The 18,590-nt window shown below is 58.7% G+C and overlaps 1 protein-coding gene across 1 annotated transcript in view; it reads left to right on the top strand.

The window, feature by feature from the left end:
* The first annotated feature begins 1,625 nt into the window (after nt 1–1,625).
* Gys2 (glycogen synthase 2) overlaps nt 1,626–18,590 on the top strand; it is a 24,799-nt gene continuing 7,834 nt past the window's right edge. Inside the window, exons 1-12 of the mRNA XM_070011562.1 lie at nt 1,626–1,763; nt 1,861–2,105; nt 5,691–5,872; nt 10,450–10,641; nt 11,452–11,631; nt 12,616–12,760; nt 13,056–13,173; nt 13,854–13,974; nt 14,276–14,382; nt 15,243–15,302; nt 15,919–15,997; nt 17,140–17,253. Of these exons, the coding sequence (XP_069867663.1) occupies nt 1,985–2,105; nt 5,691–5,872; nt 10,450–10,641; nt 11,452–11,631; nt 12,616–12,760; nt 13,056–13,173; nt 13,854–13,974; nt 14,276–14,382; nt 15,243–15,302; nt 15,919–15,997; nt 17,140–17,253 (1,419 nt within the window). The 5' untranslated portion in view covers nt 1,626–1,763; nt 1,861–1,984. The remainder of the gene's footprint in view (nt 1,764–1,860; nt 2,106–5,690; nt 5,873–10,449; nt 10,642–11,451; nt 11,632–12,615; nt 12,761–13,055; nt 13,174–13,853; nt 13,975–14,275; nt 14,383–15,242; nt 15,303–15,918; nt 15,998–17,139; nt 17,254–18,590) is intronic.

Here is an 18,590-nt window from a genome sequence, read left to right as displayed (position 1 = left end):
CCCACAAGGCTGGCACTCTACCACAGCTCCACTTCCGGTTTTCTGGTGGTTCCTTGGAGATCAGAGTCTCACGGACTTTCCTGCCCAGGCTGGCTTTGAACCAGGATCCTCAGATCTCAGCCTCCTGAGTCGCTGGGATGACAGGCATGAGCCACCGGCGCCGACCTCAATCAGTCTTAGCGGTCTGTGCTGGGCAACGTGAGCCGTCTCTCGTGTGGCGCGTGGAGCGCTGGCAGAGCGAATCTCAAGGCTGTAGATCGGGAATGCTGTCTGCTCTGTCCCTCTGTCCTTGTGTCCTCGGCCACGTGATCCGCTGTGTGCTTCTCTGGGAATGTGTGTTTACAGAGCCTGCCAAGGTCAAGTCAATACAGATAAAGCGTTTCCTTAAAGAGACAGCCATCAGAACAACCTGGTCTCCCCTCGCCGTACTTCATGACCAGCCAGATACCTTGGTGCTCGAAATTCAAATGCATGGAGCCGTGCGCCGGTGGCTCCCGCCTGGCATCCCAGCTACTCAGGAGGCTGAGATCTGAGGAGCGCAGTTCAAGGCCAGCCCGGGCAGGAAAGTCCCTGAGACTCTGATCTCCCGTGAACCACCAGAAAACCAGAGGTGGCGCTGTGGCTTAAGTGGTAGAGCGCCAGCCTTGAGCAGAAGAGCTGAGGGACAGCGCCCAGGCCCCGAGTTCAAGTCCCATGACTGACAAAAAACAAAATTCAAATGCATGGTAGCTAGTTACAGCATTGGACTTACCATATTTATAGATAAAGGTAAGAGAAAATGTTAAGGAACTGAAGCAAGCATACTAACTCGTGTGAATTCATATTTTTAAAGGTCTTTCTTCCTTTCCTACCTTCCTTCCTCTTCTTTCCTTCTTTTCTTCCTTCCATCCCTCCTTCTTTCCTTTTCTTTCTTCTTTTCCTTCTTTTTTGTGCTCATCCTAGAGCTTGAGTTCAGGGCCTGGGTGCTGTCCCTCAGCTTTTATGCTCAAGGCTGGTGCTCTACCACTTGAGCCACAGCGCCACTTCCGGTTTTCTGGTGGTTCATTGGAGATCAAAGTCTCACGGAAGCCATGATCCTCAGATCTCAGCCTCCTGAGTAGCTGGGATTACAGGCGTGAGCCACTGGTGCCTGGCCTCCTACAAATTTCTTTTTCTTCTTTCTTTTCTTTTTTCCAGTCCTGGGGCTGGAACTCAGGGCCTGAGCACTTTCTCTTTGCTGGCACACCACGACTTGAGCCACACACAGCTCTACATCTGGCTTTTTGCTGGTTGATTGGAAATAAGAATCTCATACATAGACTTTCCTGCCTGGGCTGGTTTTGAACTGTGATCTTTAGGGCTCAGCTTTCTGAGTGGCTAGGATTACAGGCATGAGCAACTAGTACCTGACTCGTACATTTTCAATTTCGGGGGGGAGAGGCAGGGGAAAGCAAAAACCTAAATGGGAGACCATACACCTACCATCAGGGGAAGATAGAAACACTCCCCCCTTCGCCTGTAGAATCGATCTAAAATCCTTGGCGAACTTCCTGGGGTGAATCGAGCGCCCCGTGGCCGTGGGAATGTTGAAATAAGTCCACAGCGTGATCCGGTAGGTGTTTGTTCAAAAGGACAAGGGTATCACGTTCTGACTCGTTCCAGGACGGGCTGTGAATCGCCGGATCTCACTTCGGGACTCTCCCCGGGGGGGATTGGTTGTGATGGATGATAAGTAGACAGCATTTTCTCTACTTCTCCACCCAGAGAGACACCCACAGAAGGCTGTGAATTCTTCCTTCCGGGGGGAGATTTTTTTGGGGGGTGGGGGAGAGTTTGGGGGGGAAGGAGGGGAAGCACATGAGTTTTTATTGTGTTGTTCAGTCCTCCAGAGAAGAGACTAAAGGCAGGCACAGAGCGGCCCGCACTCTCTCGTGTCTGAGTTGGGGGTGTCTGTCCCAGGACAGCGGCGGTTGGAAAGAGCATTGTCAGAAGGGACTACAGGAGTATGCACCGCGGCCGATCCCTCTCTGTGACATCCCTGGGGGGGCTTCCTCAGTGGGAGCTACCCCAGCTGCCCGTGGAGGAGTTACTGCTGTTTGAAGTCTCCTGGGAAGTAACGAATAAAGGTAGGTGCGGGTGTCAGGCCGCAGCCCTGGGCAGATTCGGAGTCCACAGGCGACTGATTTCCTGCCGGTGGGTGAGGGTAGGGTTCAAACAGCTTACAGGGGTGTAAGGTGGCTGCTGGGGCTGACCTGTGTGTTATGGAGAAGAAAGCAATCCCGGCTACTCAGGAGGCTGAGATCTGAGGATCGGGGTTCAAAGCCAGCCTTGGGCAGGAAAGTCCGTGAGACTCTGATCTCCCATGACCCACCAGAAAACCAGAAGTGGTGCTGTGGCTCAAGGGGTAGAGCACCAGTCTTGAGTGAAAGAGCTCAAGGACAGCGCCCAGGCCCTGAGTTCAAGACCCAAGGCCCTGAGTTCAAGACCCAAGACCGGCTTTTCAGGAGCAAATTAAAATAGTAACTCATCTCAGGGAATATGAATTTAAGGTTTAAAAACATTGAAATCTCTCTGATGAAAATATAGAATAAAAATGACACTTTTATCTGTTAGTGTCATCATTTTTCTCAGCCGGAAGAACATCATTAAGCACTTTATTTACTTATTTTGGTCGGTCATGGGGCTTGAACTCAGGGCCTGGGCGCTGTCCCTGAGCTCTTCAGTTCAAGGTTGGTGCTCTACCACTTGAGCCACTGCGCCACTTCCAGTTTTCTGGTTGTTCATTGGAGATCAGAGTCTCATGGACTGTCCTGCCCAGGCTGGCTTTGAACCGGGATCCTTAGATCTCAGCCTTCTGAGTAGCTGGGATGACAGGCGGGAGCCCGGCTTACGCATGTTATTGTGGGAGATCTCGGCCAATTAGGAAGTGTACTGGCTGTGTACCAGCCGTTGGTGGTTGCATGAAATATGTGGGCATGCGTCTACATTTTAATTAATTAATTTTGTAATCTGTTTCTCTGCTTTGCAAATCAGCTTGTGAATGTGATGCCTATTATTTTATTTATCTAGTTTTGCTGGTTCTGGGGCTTGAGCTCAGGGCCTGGGCGCTGTCCCTGAGCTTCTTTGTGCTCAAGGCTAATGCTCTACCACTTGAGCCACAGAGCCACTTTTTCTGAGTAGTTTACCGGAGATAGGAGTCTCACAGATGTTCCTGTCCAGGTTAGCTTAGATCCTTAGATCTCAGCCTCCTGAGTAGCTGGGATTACAGGAGTGAGCTACAGGAGCCCAACTATATATATATATATGTTTGTGTATATATATGTATACATACATATACATATATGTGTGTGTATATATATATACATGTATACACACACATGCACACACACATGTATACATATAGTAGAATATATATCCTATTATATATATCCTGTATATATATATATATATATCCTATATATATTTAGGATCTATTCCTACATATGTATTATGTATAGATAATATATGTAATTATATGTACACAATATATGGATATATGTACCATACTTATATGTGTATATATAAATGTAACTATGTGCATGGGATATATTCTTATACAATATATATGTTATAAAACATATTAACGATACATAATAATATTATAGTAGTATATATTTCTACATATATATTAGGTACATAATGTATGTAATATATGTCATGTAATACAACAATGTGGGCATATTATTACATTGCATATATAATATATATTGATAATGCGTAATAATATAACCATTCTACATAGTCCTACATATATATTATATATGTATAATATATTATATATTACATATATGTAATAAATTATGGAATGTATATAATAATATATTGTGCAATACATGGAAGAATATATGTACATAATATCAAATATATTGTCAATTCATAATATATAAATAATATATAATATTATATACAATATATATCAGCTACGTTATAGATATATACCTAATATATATCCCTAACATATGTGTGTGAGTTTCCTATTGTATATGTCGGGATAGTGACATACAACTCGATGCATGTAATCTATAATACATGTAAGGTACATGTAATATATATAGTGTATAAAATGAGAGAGAGGAGAGGGTGATAGAGAGATGGAAGGGAATGGAAGGAGTTGGAGGGAGAGAAAGATACAGAGAGAGAGAGAGACAGAACCCTTCTCTTGGTTCATTGTCCATGCTGTACTGCTTAGCGAACGTGAGTTACTGTCCTACTGTCCGTAAGTGGACACTGCGGCTTTGACCCCCCGTGGCTCTGTCTTTTCTGCTCGCCTGTCTTTTCTTGCTTATGAAAGGCCGTAGACGTCAGCCTCGTGTTGAATCAGGAAAACGTGACTCAGTAAATACAAAGTCCGTGTTTGAAAGCGGAGGTGAAGTCGGAATTCCAGGGCCCACCCTGAGGGAAAACAGGAACTCACTCATAATATTGACTGAGCGTTTCTCATGCACGTGAGACTAGACTTGCATTAGTGGTTATCTTTGTCCATGTGTTTATTTCTCTGAGCTGGGACTTGAACTCAGGGCCACATGCACTCACTTGGCTTTTTCCTCTCAAGGGGAGGGCATTCCCTGGGAACCACAGCTCTACCTCTGGCTTTTGGTGATCGTTGTTGTTGTTGTTGGTGGTGGGTCTTGAACTCAGGGCCTGGGCGCTGTCCCTGAGCTCTTTCACTCCAGGCTGGTGCTCTACCACTTGAGCCACAGCGCCACTTCTGGTTTTCTGGTGGTTCATTGGAGATCAGAGTCTCACGGACTTTCCTGCCCGAGCTGGCTTTGAACCACGATCCTCCGATCTCAGCCTCCTGAGTAGCTGGGACGACAGGCGGGAGCCACTGGGCACTGGACTAGAATTGCATTTATATATAGATTTAAAATACAGGTGTTGGTGGACTTTTCTGGTTTATACACCAAATCTGAAGCTGGGAATGGTACCCTCTCTGGGCCATACTGTGCCAAAAGAGAAGTTTGGTGAGCCTTCCTGACACTAGTGTTTCCTATACCCAATTAAAGCACAGTTAAAGAGTTAAATAAACCAGGCTGGGCAGGTGGCTCAGTGGCAGAATGCTTGCCTAGCATGCATGAGGCCCTGGGTTCGATTCCTCAGCGCCACATACACAGAAAAAGTCGCAAGTGGTGCTGTGGCTCAAGTGGTAGAGCGCTAGCCTTGAGCAACAAAACTCAGCGACAGCACCCAGGCCCTGTATTCAAGCCCCACAACTGACAAATAATAAATCATTTACAGGCGCCGGTGGCTCACGCCTGTCATCCCAGTGACTCAGGAGGCTGAGATCTGAGGCTCACGGTTCAAAGCCAGCCTGGGCAGGAAAGTCCGTAAGAGTCTTCTCTCCAAGGAACCACCAGCAAACCAGAAGTGGCGCTGTGGCTCAAGTGGTAGAGCACCAGCCCTGAGTGAAAGAGTTCAGGGACAGCGCCCAGGCCCTGAGTTCAAATTCTAGTACTACCAAAACAAAAACAAAAACAAAAACCCCCAAACTCTAAATATCCCAGAGGGGAAATTAAAAAGAACCACCCCCAAGCCATAGGTCTAAAGACATCTATCGTAGCATTATGATGGCCAGAGCTGGATGGATAAGAATGTTCCTTATTTTTCTTTTAAAAAAGGGGGGGGGGATTTAGTAAGCCACAGGATCCCTGACTCTGCCCTCCTGGTTGCAGTGGGTGGCATCTACACGGTGATCCAGACCAAGGCCAAGACCACGGCGGATGAGTGGGGAGAGAATTACTTCCTGATCGGCCCGTACTTTGAGCACAACATGAAGACCCAGGTCGAGGCCTGCGAACCCCTCAACGAGGCGGTGCGGGGAGCCGTGGAGACCATGAACAAGCACGGCTGCCAGGTACCGGGTTCGAGGATTCCCCCCACACCCACCTGGGGAGAGCCGGGGAGAGCTGTCCAGGAGGAGTTAGAAAGTAGCTGGGCGTGGTGGCTCCCGCCTGTAATCCCAGCCGACTCCGGAGATGGACACGAGAGACTTCATAGTTCCGTACCCACTGGGGCAAAAGAAAAGCAGTTGGCGAGACCCCATGGCTCTGATGAGACTAGAAAGCCCCCCAAAACTACAGGCCGGGCATGATGAAAGACACACAAGGAGGATCGCAGTCCAGGGCCAATCTAGAAAGATCTGCTCTGCTTGGGCTTCTCTGCTTCCACACCTTGAGCCACAGGGTCACTGGAGATCCAGGCTGGCTTTGAACTGTGATCCTCAGAGCTCAGCCTCCTGACCAACCCTTGAGAGACCATTGGCAAAGGAGGACTGGCTGACTTGGGGCGGGGGAGCTTAGTCTGCCGGAGGGAGATCTGCATGGCTTTAGGGTCGGGCGGGGTAGGATAGCTTGGTGGGCAGGCAGTGTGGGGACAGAAAGGGCCCAGGCTGCTGAGATATCCCCTTGGAAGAGAGGCTGCAGGCCCAGGGCCGGGCCCTGCTGCTAGGCCTCACCTCCGGGAAGCCCGACCCTCTGGGAACGGACTCACCCAGGATGCCAGTGCCCGCTGGATCCAATCACCGCTCAGAGCTGTGCGCACACTAGCTGGTGTGTGTCCGTGTGTGTGTGACTCTCCCAGCTGGGTGTGTGTGAATCTCCCAGCTGGGTGTGTGTGTGTGTGAATCTCCCAGCTGGATCTGTGTGTGTAGGTGTGTGTGGTGTGTGTGTAGATGTGTGTGGTGTGTGTAGGGGTGTGTGTGTAGATGTGTGTAGATGTGTGTGTGTAGATGTGTGTGGTGTGTGTAGGGGTGTGTGTGTAGGTGTGTGTAGGTGTGTGTGTGGTGTGTGTAGATGTGTGTGGTGTGTGTGTAGGTGTGTGTGGTGTGTGTAGGTGTGTGTGGTGTGTAGGTGTGTGTGTAGGTGTGTAGGTGTGTGGTGTGTGTGTAGGTGTGTGTGGTGTGTGTGTGGTGTGTGTAGATGTGTGTGGTGTGTTTGTGGTGTGTGTAGGTGTGGTGTGTGTGTAGGTGTGTGTGGTGTGTAGGTGTGTGTGGTGTGTGTAGGTGTGTGTGGTGTGTGTGGTGTGTGTAGGGGTGTGTGTAGATGTGTGTAGGTGTGTGTGGTGTGTGTAGATGTGTGTAGGTGTGTGTGGTGTGTGTGTAGATGTGTGTAGGGGTGTGTGTAGATGTGTGTGGTGTGTGTGGTGTGTGTGTAGATGTGTGTGGTGTGTGTAGGTGTGTGTGTGTGGTGTGTGGTGTGTGTAGGTGTGTGTGTGTGGTGTGTGGTGTGTAGGTGTGTGTGGTGTGTGTAGGGGTGTGTGTAGATGTGTGTAGATGTGTGTGGTGTGTGTGTAGATGTGTGTGGTGTGTGTAGGTGTGTGTGTGTCTGTGTGAATCTCCCGGCCCACCAGACTCTTCCTGGATAGCGGATTCCTTTGTGTCCGTCCTGCTGGCTCAATCGGTGCTTGTATTTTATTATTATTGTTGTTGTTGTCATGCTTAGGTCTGGGCTCAGCAGAAGTGGGGGGGTGGGGGGGAGATAGTGGGGGGAGGTGGGGGAGAGGAGAGGAGTGGTGGGGGAGGGGGGAAGGGGTGTTGGGGGTGGGGAGGTGGGGGGCAGGTGGGGGTGGGGAAGGTGGCGGGAGGTAGGGGAGGTGGGGAGGGGGTGGGGGGAAGAGGGGAGGTGGGGAGTGGGGGAGAGGTGGGGGGAGGGGGTAGTGGGGGAGGGCTGGTGTGGTGGTGGGGGAGGGGGTTGGGGGGTGGGGAGGTGGGAGGAGGTGGGGGGAGGTGGGGAGTGTGGGAGGTGGGGAGAAGGTGGTGGGGAGGTGGTGGGGGGGTGGGGATGTGGTGGGAGGTGGAGGGAGGTGGGCAGGTGGGGGATGTGGTGGGAGCTGGTGGGGAGGTGGTGGGGGGGTGGGGAGGTGGTGGGGAGGGGGAGGTGGGGGAGGTGGGGGGATGTGGTGGGAGCTGGTGGGGAGGGGGAGGTGGTGGGAGGTGGTGGGGAGGTGGGGGGGTGGGGGGGTGGGGAGATGGTGGGGAGGGGGAGGTGGGGGGAGCTGGTGGGGAGGTGGTGGGAGCTGGTGGGGAGGTGGTGGGAGGTGGTAGGGAGGTGGTGGGGAGGGGGAGGTGGGGAGGTGGTGGGGAGGTGGTGGGGAGGTGGTGGGGAGGTGGTGGGGAGGTGGTGGGGAGGTGGTGGGAGCTGGTGGGGAGATGGTGGGGGGGTGGGGAGCTGGTGGGGAGCTGGTGGGGAGGTGGTGGGAGGTGGTGGGAGCTGGTGGGGAGGTGGTAGGGAGGTGGTAGGGAGGTGGTGGGAGGTGGTGGGGAGGGGGAGGTGGGGAGGTGGTGGGGAGGTGGTGGGGAGCTGGTGGGAGCTGGTGGGGAGATGGTGGGGGGGTGGGGAGGTGGTGAGGGGGTGGGGAGGTGGTGGGGGGGTGGGGAGGTGGTGGGGAGGGGGAGGTGGGGAGGTGGTGGGGAGCTGGTGGGGAGGTGGTGGGGGGGTGGGGAGGTGGTGGGGAGGGGGAGGTGGGGAGGTGGTGGGGAGCTGGTGGGGAGGTGGTGGGGAGCTGGTGGGGAGCTGGTGTGGAGGTGGTGTGGAGGTGGTGGGGAGGTGGTGTGGAGGTGGTGGGGAGCTGGTGGGGAGGTGGTGGGGAGGGGGAGGTGGGGAGGTGGTGGGGAGGTGGTGGGGAGGTGGTGGGGAGCTGGTGGGGAGCTGGTGGGGAGGTGGTGGGGAGGGGAGGTGGGGAGGTGGTGGGGAGGGGGAGGTGGGGAGGTGGTGGGGAGGTGGTGGGGAGGTGGTGGAGAGATGGTGGGGAGGTGGGGAGCTGGTGGGGAGGTGGTGGGGAGGTGATGGAGAGGTGGTGGGGAGGTGGTGGGAGGTGGGGAGCTGGTGGGGAGGTGGTGGGGAGGGGGAGGTGGGGAGGTGGTGGGGAGGGGGAGGTGGGGAGGTGGTGGGGAGGGGGAGGTGGTGGGAGGTGGGGAGCTGGTGGGGAGGTGGTGGGGAGGGGGAGGTGGGGAGCTGGTGGGGAGGTGGTGGGGAGGGGGAGGTGGGGAGGTGGTGGGGAGGTGGTGGGGAGGTGGTGGGGAGGGGGAGGTGGGGAGGTGGTGGGGAGGTGGTGGGGAGGTGGTGGGGAGGTGGTGGGGAGGTGGTGGGAGCTGGTGGGGAGATGGTGGGGGGGTGGGGAGCTGGTGGGGAGCTGGTGGGGAGGTGGTGGGAGGTGGTGGGAGGTGGTGGGAGCTGGTGGGGAGGTGGTAGGGAGGTGGTGGGGAGGGGGAGGTGGGGAGGTGGTGGGGAGGTGGTGGGGAGGTGGTGGGAGCTGGTGGGGAGATGGTGGGGGGGTGGGGAGGTGGTGGGGAGCTGGTGGGAGCTGGTGGGGAGATGGTGGGGGGGTGGGGAGGTGGTGAGGGGGTGGGGAGGTGGTGGGGGGGTGGGGAGGTGGTGGGGAGGGGGAGGTGGGGAGGTGGTGGGGAGCTGGTGGGGAGGTGGTGGGGGGGTGGGGAGGTGGTGGGGAGGGGGAGGTGGGGAGGTGGTGGGGAGCTGGTGGGGAGGTGGTGGGGAGCTGGTGGGGAGCTGGTGTGGAGGTGGTGTGGAGGTGGTGGGGAGCTGGTGGGGAGGTGGTGGGGAGGGGGGGGTGGGGAGGTGGTGGGGAGCTGGTGGGGAGCTGGTGGGGAGGTGGTGGGGAGGGGAGGTGGGGAGGTGGTGGGGAGGGGGAGGTGGGGAGGTGGTGGGGAGGTGGTGGGGAGGTGGTGGAGAGATGGTGGGGAGGTGGGGAGCTGGTGGGGAGGTGGTGGGGAGGTGATGGAGAGGTGGTGGGGAGGTGGTGGGAGGTGGGGAGCTGGTGGGGAGGTGGTGGGGAGGGGGAGGTGGGGAGGTGGTGGGGAGGGGGAGGTGGGGAGGTGGTGGGGAGGGGGAGGTGGTGGGAGGTGGGGAGCTGGTGGGGAGGTGGTGGGGAGGGGGAGGTGGGGAGCTGGTGGGGAGGTGGTGGGGAGGGGGAGGTGGTGGGAGGTGGTGGGGGGGTGGGGGGTGGGGGGGAGGGGGAGGTGGGGAGCTGGTGGGGGAGGTGGTGGGGAGGGGGAGGTGGTGGGGGGGTGGGGGGGTGGGGGGAGGGGGAGGTGGGGAGGTGGTGGGGAGGTGGTGGGGGGGTGGGGAGGTGGTGGGCAGGTGGGGGTGGGGGAGGTGGTGGGAGCTGGTGGGGAGGTGGGGGGTGTGGAGGGAGCTGGTGGGGAGCTGGTGGGCAGGTGGGGGTGGGGGGTGTGGAGGGAGCTGGTGGGGAGCTGGTGGGCAGGTGGGGGTGGGGGGTGTGGTGGGAGCTGGTGGTGGGATGTGGAGGGAGCTGGTGGGGAGGTGGGGGGCAGGTGGGGGTGGGGGGTGTGGTGGGAGCTGGTGGGGAGGTGGGGGGTGTGGTGGGAGCTGGTGGTGGGATGTGGAGGGAGCTGGTGGGCAGGTGGGGGGCCCCCCCTGACTTCCCCGGCCCCCCTCACTCCCGCGCGGCCCGCAGGTGCGCTTCGGCCGCTGGCTGGTGGAGGGCAGCCCGTGCGTGGTGCTCTTCGACCTGGGCTCGTCCGCCTGGAACCTGGACCGCTGGCGCGGCGACCTGTGGGAGGCCTGCGGCGTGGGGCTCCCGCAGCACGACGCCGAGGCGGGCGACGTGCTCATCTTCGGCTCGCTCACCGCCTGGTTCCTGCAGGAGGTGGGCTGCGCGCGCAGGGGGCGGGGCCGGGGGCGGGGCCGGGGCCGAGGAGGGGCGGGGCCGGGGCGGGGCCGGGGGCGGGGCCGAGGCCGAGGAGGGGCGGGGCCGGGGGCGGGGCCGGGGCGGGGAGCCGAGGCGGGCGACGTGCTCATCTTCGGCTCGCTCACCGCCTGGTTCCTGCAGGAGGTGGGCTGCGCGCGCAGGGGGCGGGGCCGGGGGCGGGGCCGGGGCCGAGGAGGGGCGGGGCCGGGGCGGGGCCGGGGCGGGGCCGGGGCCGAGGAGGGGCGGGGCCGGGGCGGGGCCGGGGCCGAGGAGGGGCGGGGCCGAGGCCGAGGAGGGGCGGGGCCGAGGCCGAGGAGGGGCGCGGCCGGGGGCGGGGCCGGGGGCGGGGCCGGGCCGGGGCCGAGGAGGGGCGGGGCCGAGGCCGGGGCGGGGCGGGGCGGGGCCGGGGGCGGGGCGGGGCCGGGGCCGAGGCCGAGGAGGGGCGGGGCCGAGGCCGGGGCGGGGCGGGGCGAGGCCGGGGGCGGGGCGGGGCCGGGGCCGAGGAGGGGCGGGGCCGAGGCCGGGGCGGGGCCGGGGCCGGGGAGGGGCGGGGCCGGGGGCGGGGCGGGGCCGGGGCCGAGGCCGAGGAGGGGCGGGGCCGGGGCGGGGCCGAGGCCGGGGCGGGGCCGAGGAGGGGCGAGGCCAGGAGGGGCGGGGCCTGGAGGGGCGGGGCCGGGGGGCAGAGTGGAGCAGACAGCAGCCCCTTCCACTTCCTCCCTCCTTCCCTCCCTTCTTCCTCCCTCTCTCCCCCCCTTCCCCCCCCCGCAGGTGACGGAGCGCGCGGCCCGCCCCGTCGTGGCGCACTTCCACGAGTGGCAGGCGGGCGCGGGGCTGGTGCTGTGCCGCGCGCGGCGGCTGCGGCTGGGCTCGGTGTTCACCACGCACGCCACGCTGCTGGGCCGGCACCTGTGCGCCGCCAGCGCCGACTTCTACAACCGCCTGCGCCAGGTGCGGCCGGGGGCGGGGCCTGGGAGGGGCGGGGCCTGGGAGGGGCGGGGCCTGGGAGGGGCGGGGGTGGGGCCTGGGAGGGGCGGTGCTTGGATTGGGCTGGATGGGGCGGGGCCTGGGAGGGGCGGGGCTTGGATTGGGCTGGATGGGGCGGGGCCTTGGAGGGGCGGGGCCTGAGGGAGGGGTGGGGGCTGGCCGGGGGCGGGGCCTGGGAGGGGCTGGGGCGGAGCCTGGGCAGGGCTGGGGCCTGGATGGGGCTGGCCGGGGGCGGGGCCTGGGAGGGGCGGGGCGGGGCCTGGGCGGGGCGGGTCCCTGAATGGGGCTGGCGGGGGCGGGGCCTGGGAGGGGCGGGGCGGGGCCTGGGAAGGGCGGAGCCTGGATGGGGCTGGCCGGGGGCGGGGCCTGGGAGGGGCGGGGCCCGGGAGGGGCGGGGGCCGCGGGGCGGGGCGGGGCCTCGGTGTGGGCTGGGGCAGGGCCTGGATGGGGCGGGGCCTGGGAGGGGCCTGGGGGCAGGGCTGGGCCCTGGATGGGGGATGACTGGGGGCGTGGCCTGGGCGGGGCGGGGCCGCGGGGCGGGGGTGGGGCCTGGGAGGGGCGGGGCTGCGGGGCGGGGGTGGGGCCTGGGAGGGGCGGGGCCCGGGAGGGGCGGGGCCGCGGCCTGGGCGGGGCAGGTCCCTGAATGGGGGATGACTGGAGGCGTGGCCTGGGCGGGGCGGGGCCTGGGCTGGGCGTGGCCTGTGAGGGGCGGGGCCTGGGGGCCGGGCCTGGGCAGGGCCAGGGACGCGCTGGCGTTTGCTGTCGGGGTGAAGGGCGGACCACCAGGGTTCAGCTGGGCTCTGGAACCTTCTGAGGGCCGGTGTGGGGGGGGGGTGTGTGTGTGTGGGGTGGGGGGTGTGGGGAGGGGTTGTCTGTCGCGGGCGGCGCCTGGCGGGGCCCAGGGCCCGGGAATGACCCACGCGTGCACGCGCGCGTGTGTTCCCGCAGTTCGACGTGGACAAGGAGGCCGGGGAGCGGCAGATCTACCACCGGTACTGCATCGAGCGGGCCTCGGTCCACTGCGCCCACGTGTTCACCACCGTGTCCGACATCACCGCCACCGAGGCCGAGCACATCCTGAAGCGGAAGCCGGGTGAGGCTCGCCCCTCTGCGCGCTGCGTGACCAGCCAACAGCCACTGGCACTTTCCTTCTTGGTGGGGCTTGAACTCAGGGCCTGGGCGCCGTCCCTGAGCTCCTTCACTCCAGGCTGGCGCTCTCCCACCTGAGCCACGGCGCCACTTCTGGTTTGCTGGTGGATCCTGGGAGATCAGAGTCTCTGGGACTTTCCTGCCCAGGCTGGCCTTGAACCCTGATCCCCAGATCTCACCCCCCCCCCCCACCACACACACACAGGAGAATGTTCCTGGTTTGGCTCTGCTCTTTACAGACGTAGTGACGCCCAATGGCTTGAGCGTGAAGCGGTTTTCAGCCGTGCACGAGTTTCAGAACCTACACGCCATGTACAAGGCCCGGATCCAAGACTTCGTGCGAGGTCATTTCTATGGGTAAGTTATCCTCTGTTTAAAAACATAATCACGAGGGCTGGGCAGGTGGCTCGGTGGTAGAGCGCCCGCCTCGCACGCACGAGGCCCTGGGTTCGATTCCTCAGCATCACATTAGAAAAAAGCCAGAAGTGGCGCTGTGGCTCAAGTGGTAGAGCTCCAGCCTTGAGCTGAAGAGCTCAGGGACAGCGCCCGGGCCCTGAGTTCAAGCCCCATGACTGACCAAAAAAACAAAAGGTCATGAAGAAAAAGAAAGTATAACCAGGCACCAGTAGCTCCCGCCTGTCATCCCAGCTGCTGAGATCTGAGGATCCCAGGCTGAGATCTGAGGATCACGGTTCAAAGCCAGCCTGGGCAGGAAAGTCCGTGAGACTCTCATCTCCCATGAACCACCAACAAGCCAGAAGTGGCGCTGTGGCTCACGTGGTAGAGCACCAGCCATGAATGAAAGAGCTCAGGGACAGCGCCCAGGCCCTGAGTTCAAGCCCCAGGACGGGCCCACATCTAGAAAACAAGAATTATCAGGTGATAGTTTTCCAGATCTTTCAAGAAAGGAAGGAACACCAACGCAGGACTTGCTAGGAAACGTGTCTCCCTTGTCTCCCTTCTCCGCTCACGTTGTCCGGGGAAATGCACCGGGTTTGGTTCCTTGCATTGGAAATGATCGCCCTGCTTGGTTTCAGTCATCTGGACTTCGATCTCGAGAAGACTTTATTCCTCTTCATTGCCGGGCGGTACGAGTTCTCCAACAAAGGGGCCGACATCTTGCTAGAATCTTTATCCAGGCTCAATTTTCTCCTCAAGGTAAGAAAAACTCCAGGCACCCACGCTCACACCTGTCATCCCAGCTACCCTGGAGGCTGAGACCTGAGGATCGTAGTTGGAGGCCAGCCTGGGCAGGAAAGTCCGTGAGACGCTGATCTCCTAGGAACCACCAGAAAACTGGAAGTGGCGCTGTGGCTCACGTGGTAGAGCGCCAGTCTTGAGCTGAAGAGCTCAGGGACAGCGCCCAGGCCCCGAGTTCAAGACCCACAACGGACAAATAAAAGTCCTGGGGTGACGCGTGCATTTATCTTCGTCTCTGTTGTTTCTGGTCGGTCTTCAGCTGCATAAAAGCAACGTCACGGTGGTGGTGTTCTTCATCATGCCCGCCAAGACCAACAACTTCAACGTGGAGACACTAAGAGGACAAGCCGTGAGGAAGCAGTTATGGTAATCTCAACACATCTGGAACATTCTACCGGGAGAAATGCACAGGGAAAGGGGCTGGGCAGGTGGCTCAGTGGTAGAGCGCTCACCTTGCATGCCTGAGGCCCTGGGTTTGAGTGCTCAGTACCACATTCACAGGAAAAGCCAGGAGTGGTGCTGTGGTTCAAGTGGTAGAGCGCCAGCCTTGAGCAAAAAGCAGCTCAGGGACAGCGGCCAGGCTCTGAGTTCAAGCCCCAGGCCTGGCAAACAAAAATGCAAAGGGGTTTTCTGGTTGGCTTGTGTTCTTGCAGGGCTGGGGATTGAACTCAGGGCCTTGGCTCATGCTGCATTCTCAACACTTGGCTGTTCGTCTTGAAGTGGCACCATCTGTGATCTCTCTCCTTGACCTTTGTTGTTGTTTTTTGTCTCAGGATTGTTTCTACCATAAATCCTTTGAACTCAGGACCTGGGCGCTGTCCCTGAGCTCTTTCACTCAAGGCTGGTGCTTTACCACTTGAGCCACAGCGCCACTTCGGGTTTTCTGGTGGTTCCTGGGAGATCAGAGTCTCACAGACTTTCCTTCCCCAGGCTGGCTTTGAACCATGATCCTCTAGATCTCAGCCTCCTGAGTAGCTGGGATGGCAGGCGGGAGCCGCCGACGCCTGGCATCTTTCCATCTTTTTTTGTTTTTTGTTTATTTAACTCTTGGTCCCTAGTGGGAATTGAACTCAGGATCTTCACCCTACCCATCTCCCATTCTGTCGCTCTTTAGTGTGTTCTTTGGGTAGGGTCTCTCCCCAGACCTCCGGGGTGGACGGGACTACAGGCGAATGCGACGGGCCACAGCCCTAGGAATTTTTATGATCGTGGTACGTTTGCCACAGGGACACGGCGCACACCATGAAGGAGAAGTTTGGAAAGAAGCTTTATGATGCGCTGCTGAGGTGAGTGCTCGGGGCATGCCGGGCTTGGTCCTCCGCTCCATCAGGGGGCGGGTTCAAGGTCAGTGGCCGCTGGCTCACCACCACTGGTGCATTCATGAATCTGCAGCCGGGGGAGATGCTGGAGGCCAAATGCATCGTTATTGGCAGTGCTGTGCTGCTCCGGCAGGGTGCATTCAATCTACAACCACATCGTCACCAGTACTTTAAATAATATCGCCTTACTTTCAACAGTTATTATTATTACTATTGTTATGATTTGGCTGGTGGTCCTGGGGCTTGAAATCAGGGCCTGGGCGCTGTCCTTGAGCTTCTTTGGCTCAAGGCCGGTGCTCTATCACTTGAGCCACAGCGCCACTTTTTGGCTCTTTCTGTGATTCACTGGAAACGGGAATCTTAGGGACTTGGCCGCCGGGGTTGGCCTTGAACCTGCGATCGTCAGGTCTCGGCCTCCTGAGTGTCTGGGATGACAGGCGTGACCCCCCCCCCACGGTGTAGTAATGATTTTACATTCTAGCACGGTTTATCTTTGAAGATGTGAACTCTAGAACATGTGTGCAGCACCAGGCAAGCATGGCCTTAGTACCAGCCGCTCGGGGGTGTTTTTGTTTAATTGTAGAGGAGAGATTCCTGACATGGAGACCATTTTGGATCGAGATGACCTGACCATCATGAAAAGAGCCATCTTTTCAACTCAGGTGAGAGACAGACACAGAGAGACAGACAGACAGAGAGACAGAAAGAGACATAAACCAAAGCACCCACCTCCCATTTTCAAGCTGTGTTTGGGGCTTTGGGTGAAATTGGGAAACTTTTAGGTTGGAGAGAAAACAGTAAGAGCTCACTGAGTCACCTCAGCAGCTTGGTTCTTTCTGGAAAGGGAAGTTTTTCCGGGCTGCTTTTATTTATTTATTTATTACTTATTTATTTTGCCAGTCCTGGGCCTTGAACTCTGGGCCTGGGCGCTGTCCCTCAGCTCTTCAGCTCAAGGCTGGCGCTCTACCACTTGAGCCACAGCGCCACCTCTGGCTTTTTCTGTGTGTGTGGTGCTGAGGACTCGAACCCAGGGCTTCATGCCTGCGAGGCCAGCGCTCTACCACGGAGCCACCTGCCCAGCCCCCATCGGGCTGCGTTTAACCGTGTCTTCACACCTGTCTTTGGGTCTCTCGACAGAATGCGTGTTGAGCTAATATATCTTGTTGGAAAACAACAACAACAATAACAAAACCGTGTACACTGTAATCAAGCCAATCTTCTAGATTGTTCCAAAGACATAGAATGTGTATGAAATGGGTGTGGGCCTAAATAATAATGATAAATATTACTATAATCTATGTAGTATTATTTTATATATTAAACACTATATATTTATAAATACAATATGTCATAATTATATACTGTATTATATGTTACAATTATATATTATAATTATATATAATGTATTATGTGCATTTATAATTACATAACATATAATATGTATAATCATATATTGTAATTACACAATTCTATGGTAATGATTCTTCTGCTGCTGGCGCTGGATTTGAACTCGGGCCTCGCGCTCCTGCTCAGCTGTTTTGCTTAGTAGCTGGTGTTTGCCCTGGGGGAGGAAAGGCCCACGGGAGGCTCCGCGCCTGCGCCCTGCGCTCAATGCTTGGGCCTTGCGCTCCCCGCGCCTGCGCATTGCACCCCCCCCCCCCCGCGCCTGCGCCGTGTGCTCCGCTCCCCGTGCCTGTGCCCTGCACTCCGCGCGCCTGCGCCATGGTGCGCTCCGCTCCCCGCGCCTGCGCCCTGCGCTCCCCGCGCCTGCGCCGTGGCCCCAGCCCCTCGTGCCCTCCCCCAGCGCCAGTCCCTGCCACCGGTGACCACGCACAACATGATGGACGACGCCTCGGACCCCATCCTCAGCACCATCCGCAGGCTCGGCCTCTTCAACCACCGCGCCGACCGCGTGAAGGTGAGCGGCCCCGCCAGCGCGCGCCGTGCAACTGCACACACACGCACCGTGCAACCGTGCACACGCACCGTGCACACGCGCCATGCAACTACACACGCACACCATGCAACTGTGCACACGCACCGTGCAACCGTGCACACGCACCGTGCACACGCGCCATGCAACTACACACGCACACCATGCAACTGTGCACACGCACCATGCCACCGTGCAACCACACACCTGCAAGCAGCGTGCATGCGCGCCGTGCAACCACACATGCACCATGCAACTGCACACACACGCACCATGCAACCGTGCAACCACACACCTGCAAGCAGTGTGCACGTGCGCCGTGCAACCACACACCTGCAAGCAGTGTGCACGCGCGCCGTGCGACCGTGCAACGCAGTGCAACTGTGCACACACACCGTGAAACCGTGTGCACACGCAGCGTGCAGCCACTCACCTGCAAGCAGTGTGCACGCACACCGTGCGACCGTGCCACGCAGTGCAACTGTGCACACGCACCATGCAACTGTGCACAAGCACCGTGCAACCGTGTGCACACGCACCGTGCAGCCACTCACCTGCAAGCAGTGTGCACGCACACCGTGCGACCGTGCCACGCAGTGCAACCACACACGCACCATGCAACTGTGAACAAGCACCGCGCACATGCACCATGCAACTACACACACCATACAACTGCACAAGCACCGTGCAACCGTGTGCACACGCACTGTGCAACCGTGTGCACATGCACCATGCAACAGCACACGCACAGGGCAACCATGTGCACACGCAGTGCAACTGCACACCTGTACGGTGCTACCACACACACGCGCAGTGCACACAGCGAATGCACACAGCGCAACCCCATGTGCACACTAGCGCTGCTCACGCTGCAGCTGCCCGGCCTGAGTCCCGGGCACGCGCAGGAGACGTGGCGCGTCCATTCGCACACCTGGAAGCGAGGCTCCCCGCACGCCTTGCACGTCCGTGCTCACGCCCACCACAGCCGTTTCCCAGCCCTGCGCGGGTTCGAGCGTCACTGACTGCGAATCCATTCCGGAAGCCTCGGGGCCTGGCCTGGGTTACAACGCCTTGCACCCACCCGTGTCCGTCTGTCTGCCAGCCAACTGTCCGTCCATCTGCTGGTCATTGTCTGTCTCGCTCTCTCCCCATTCTATCCGTATTTATTCGCCTTCGCCTCCAGCTTGTTTGTCTCCTGTTCAATCATGTCTGTTCTGTGCGTCTGTCCACACCAGCCTAAAACGAATCTACCTATCTACCTGTCAGTCTGTCTGTCAGTCTGTGTGTCAATCTGTCTGTCTGTCTGCCCATCTGTTTATCTA

The sequence above is a fragment of the Dipodomys merriami genome, unplaced genomic scaffold (genome assembly GCF_024711535.1).
Source record: "Dipodomys merriami isolate MVZ:Mamm:240054 unplaced genomic scaffold, mDipMer1.0.p SCAF_84, whole genome shotgun sequence".
Taxonomy (NCBI): Eukaryota; Metazoa; Chordata; class Mammalia; order Rodentia; family Heteromyidae; genus Dipodomys; species Dipodomys merriami.
Note: the sequence above shows the minus strand (reverse complement) of the source record. Positions and strands in the feature narration are given on the sequence as shown.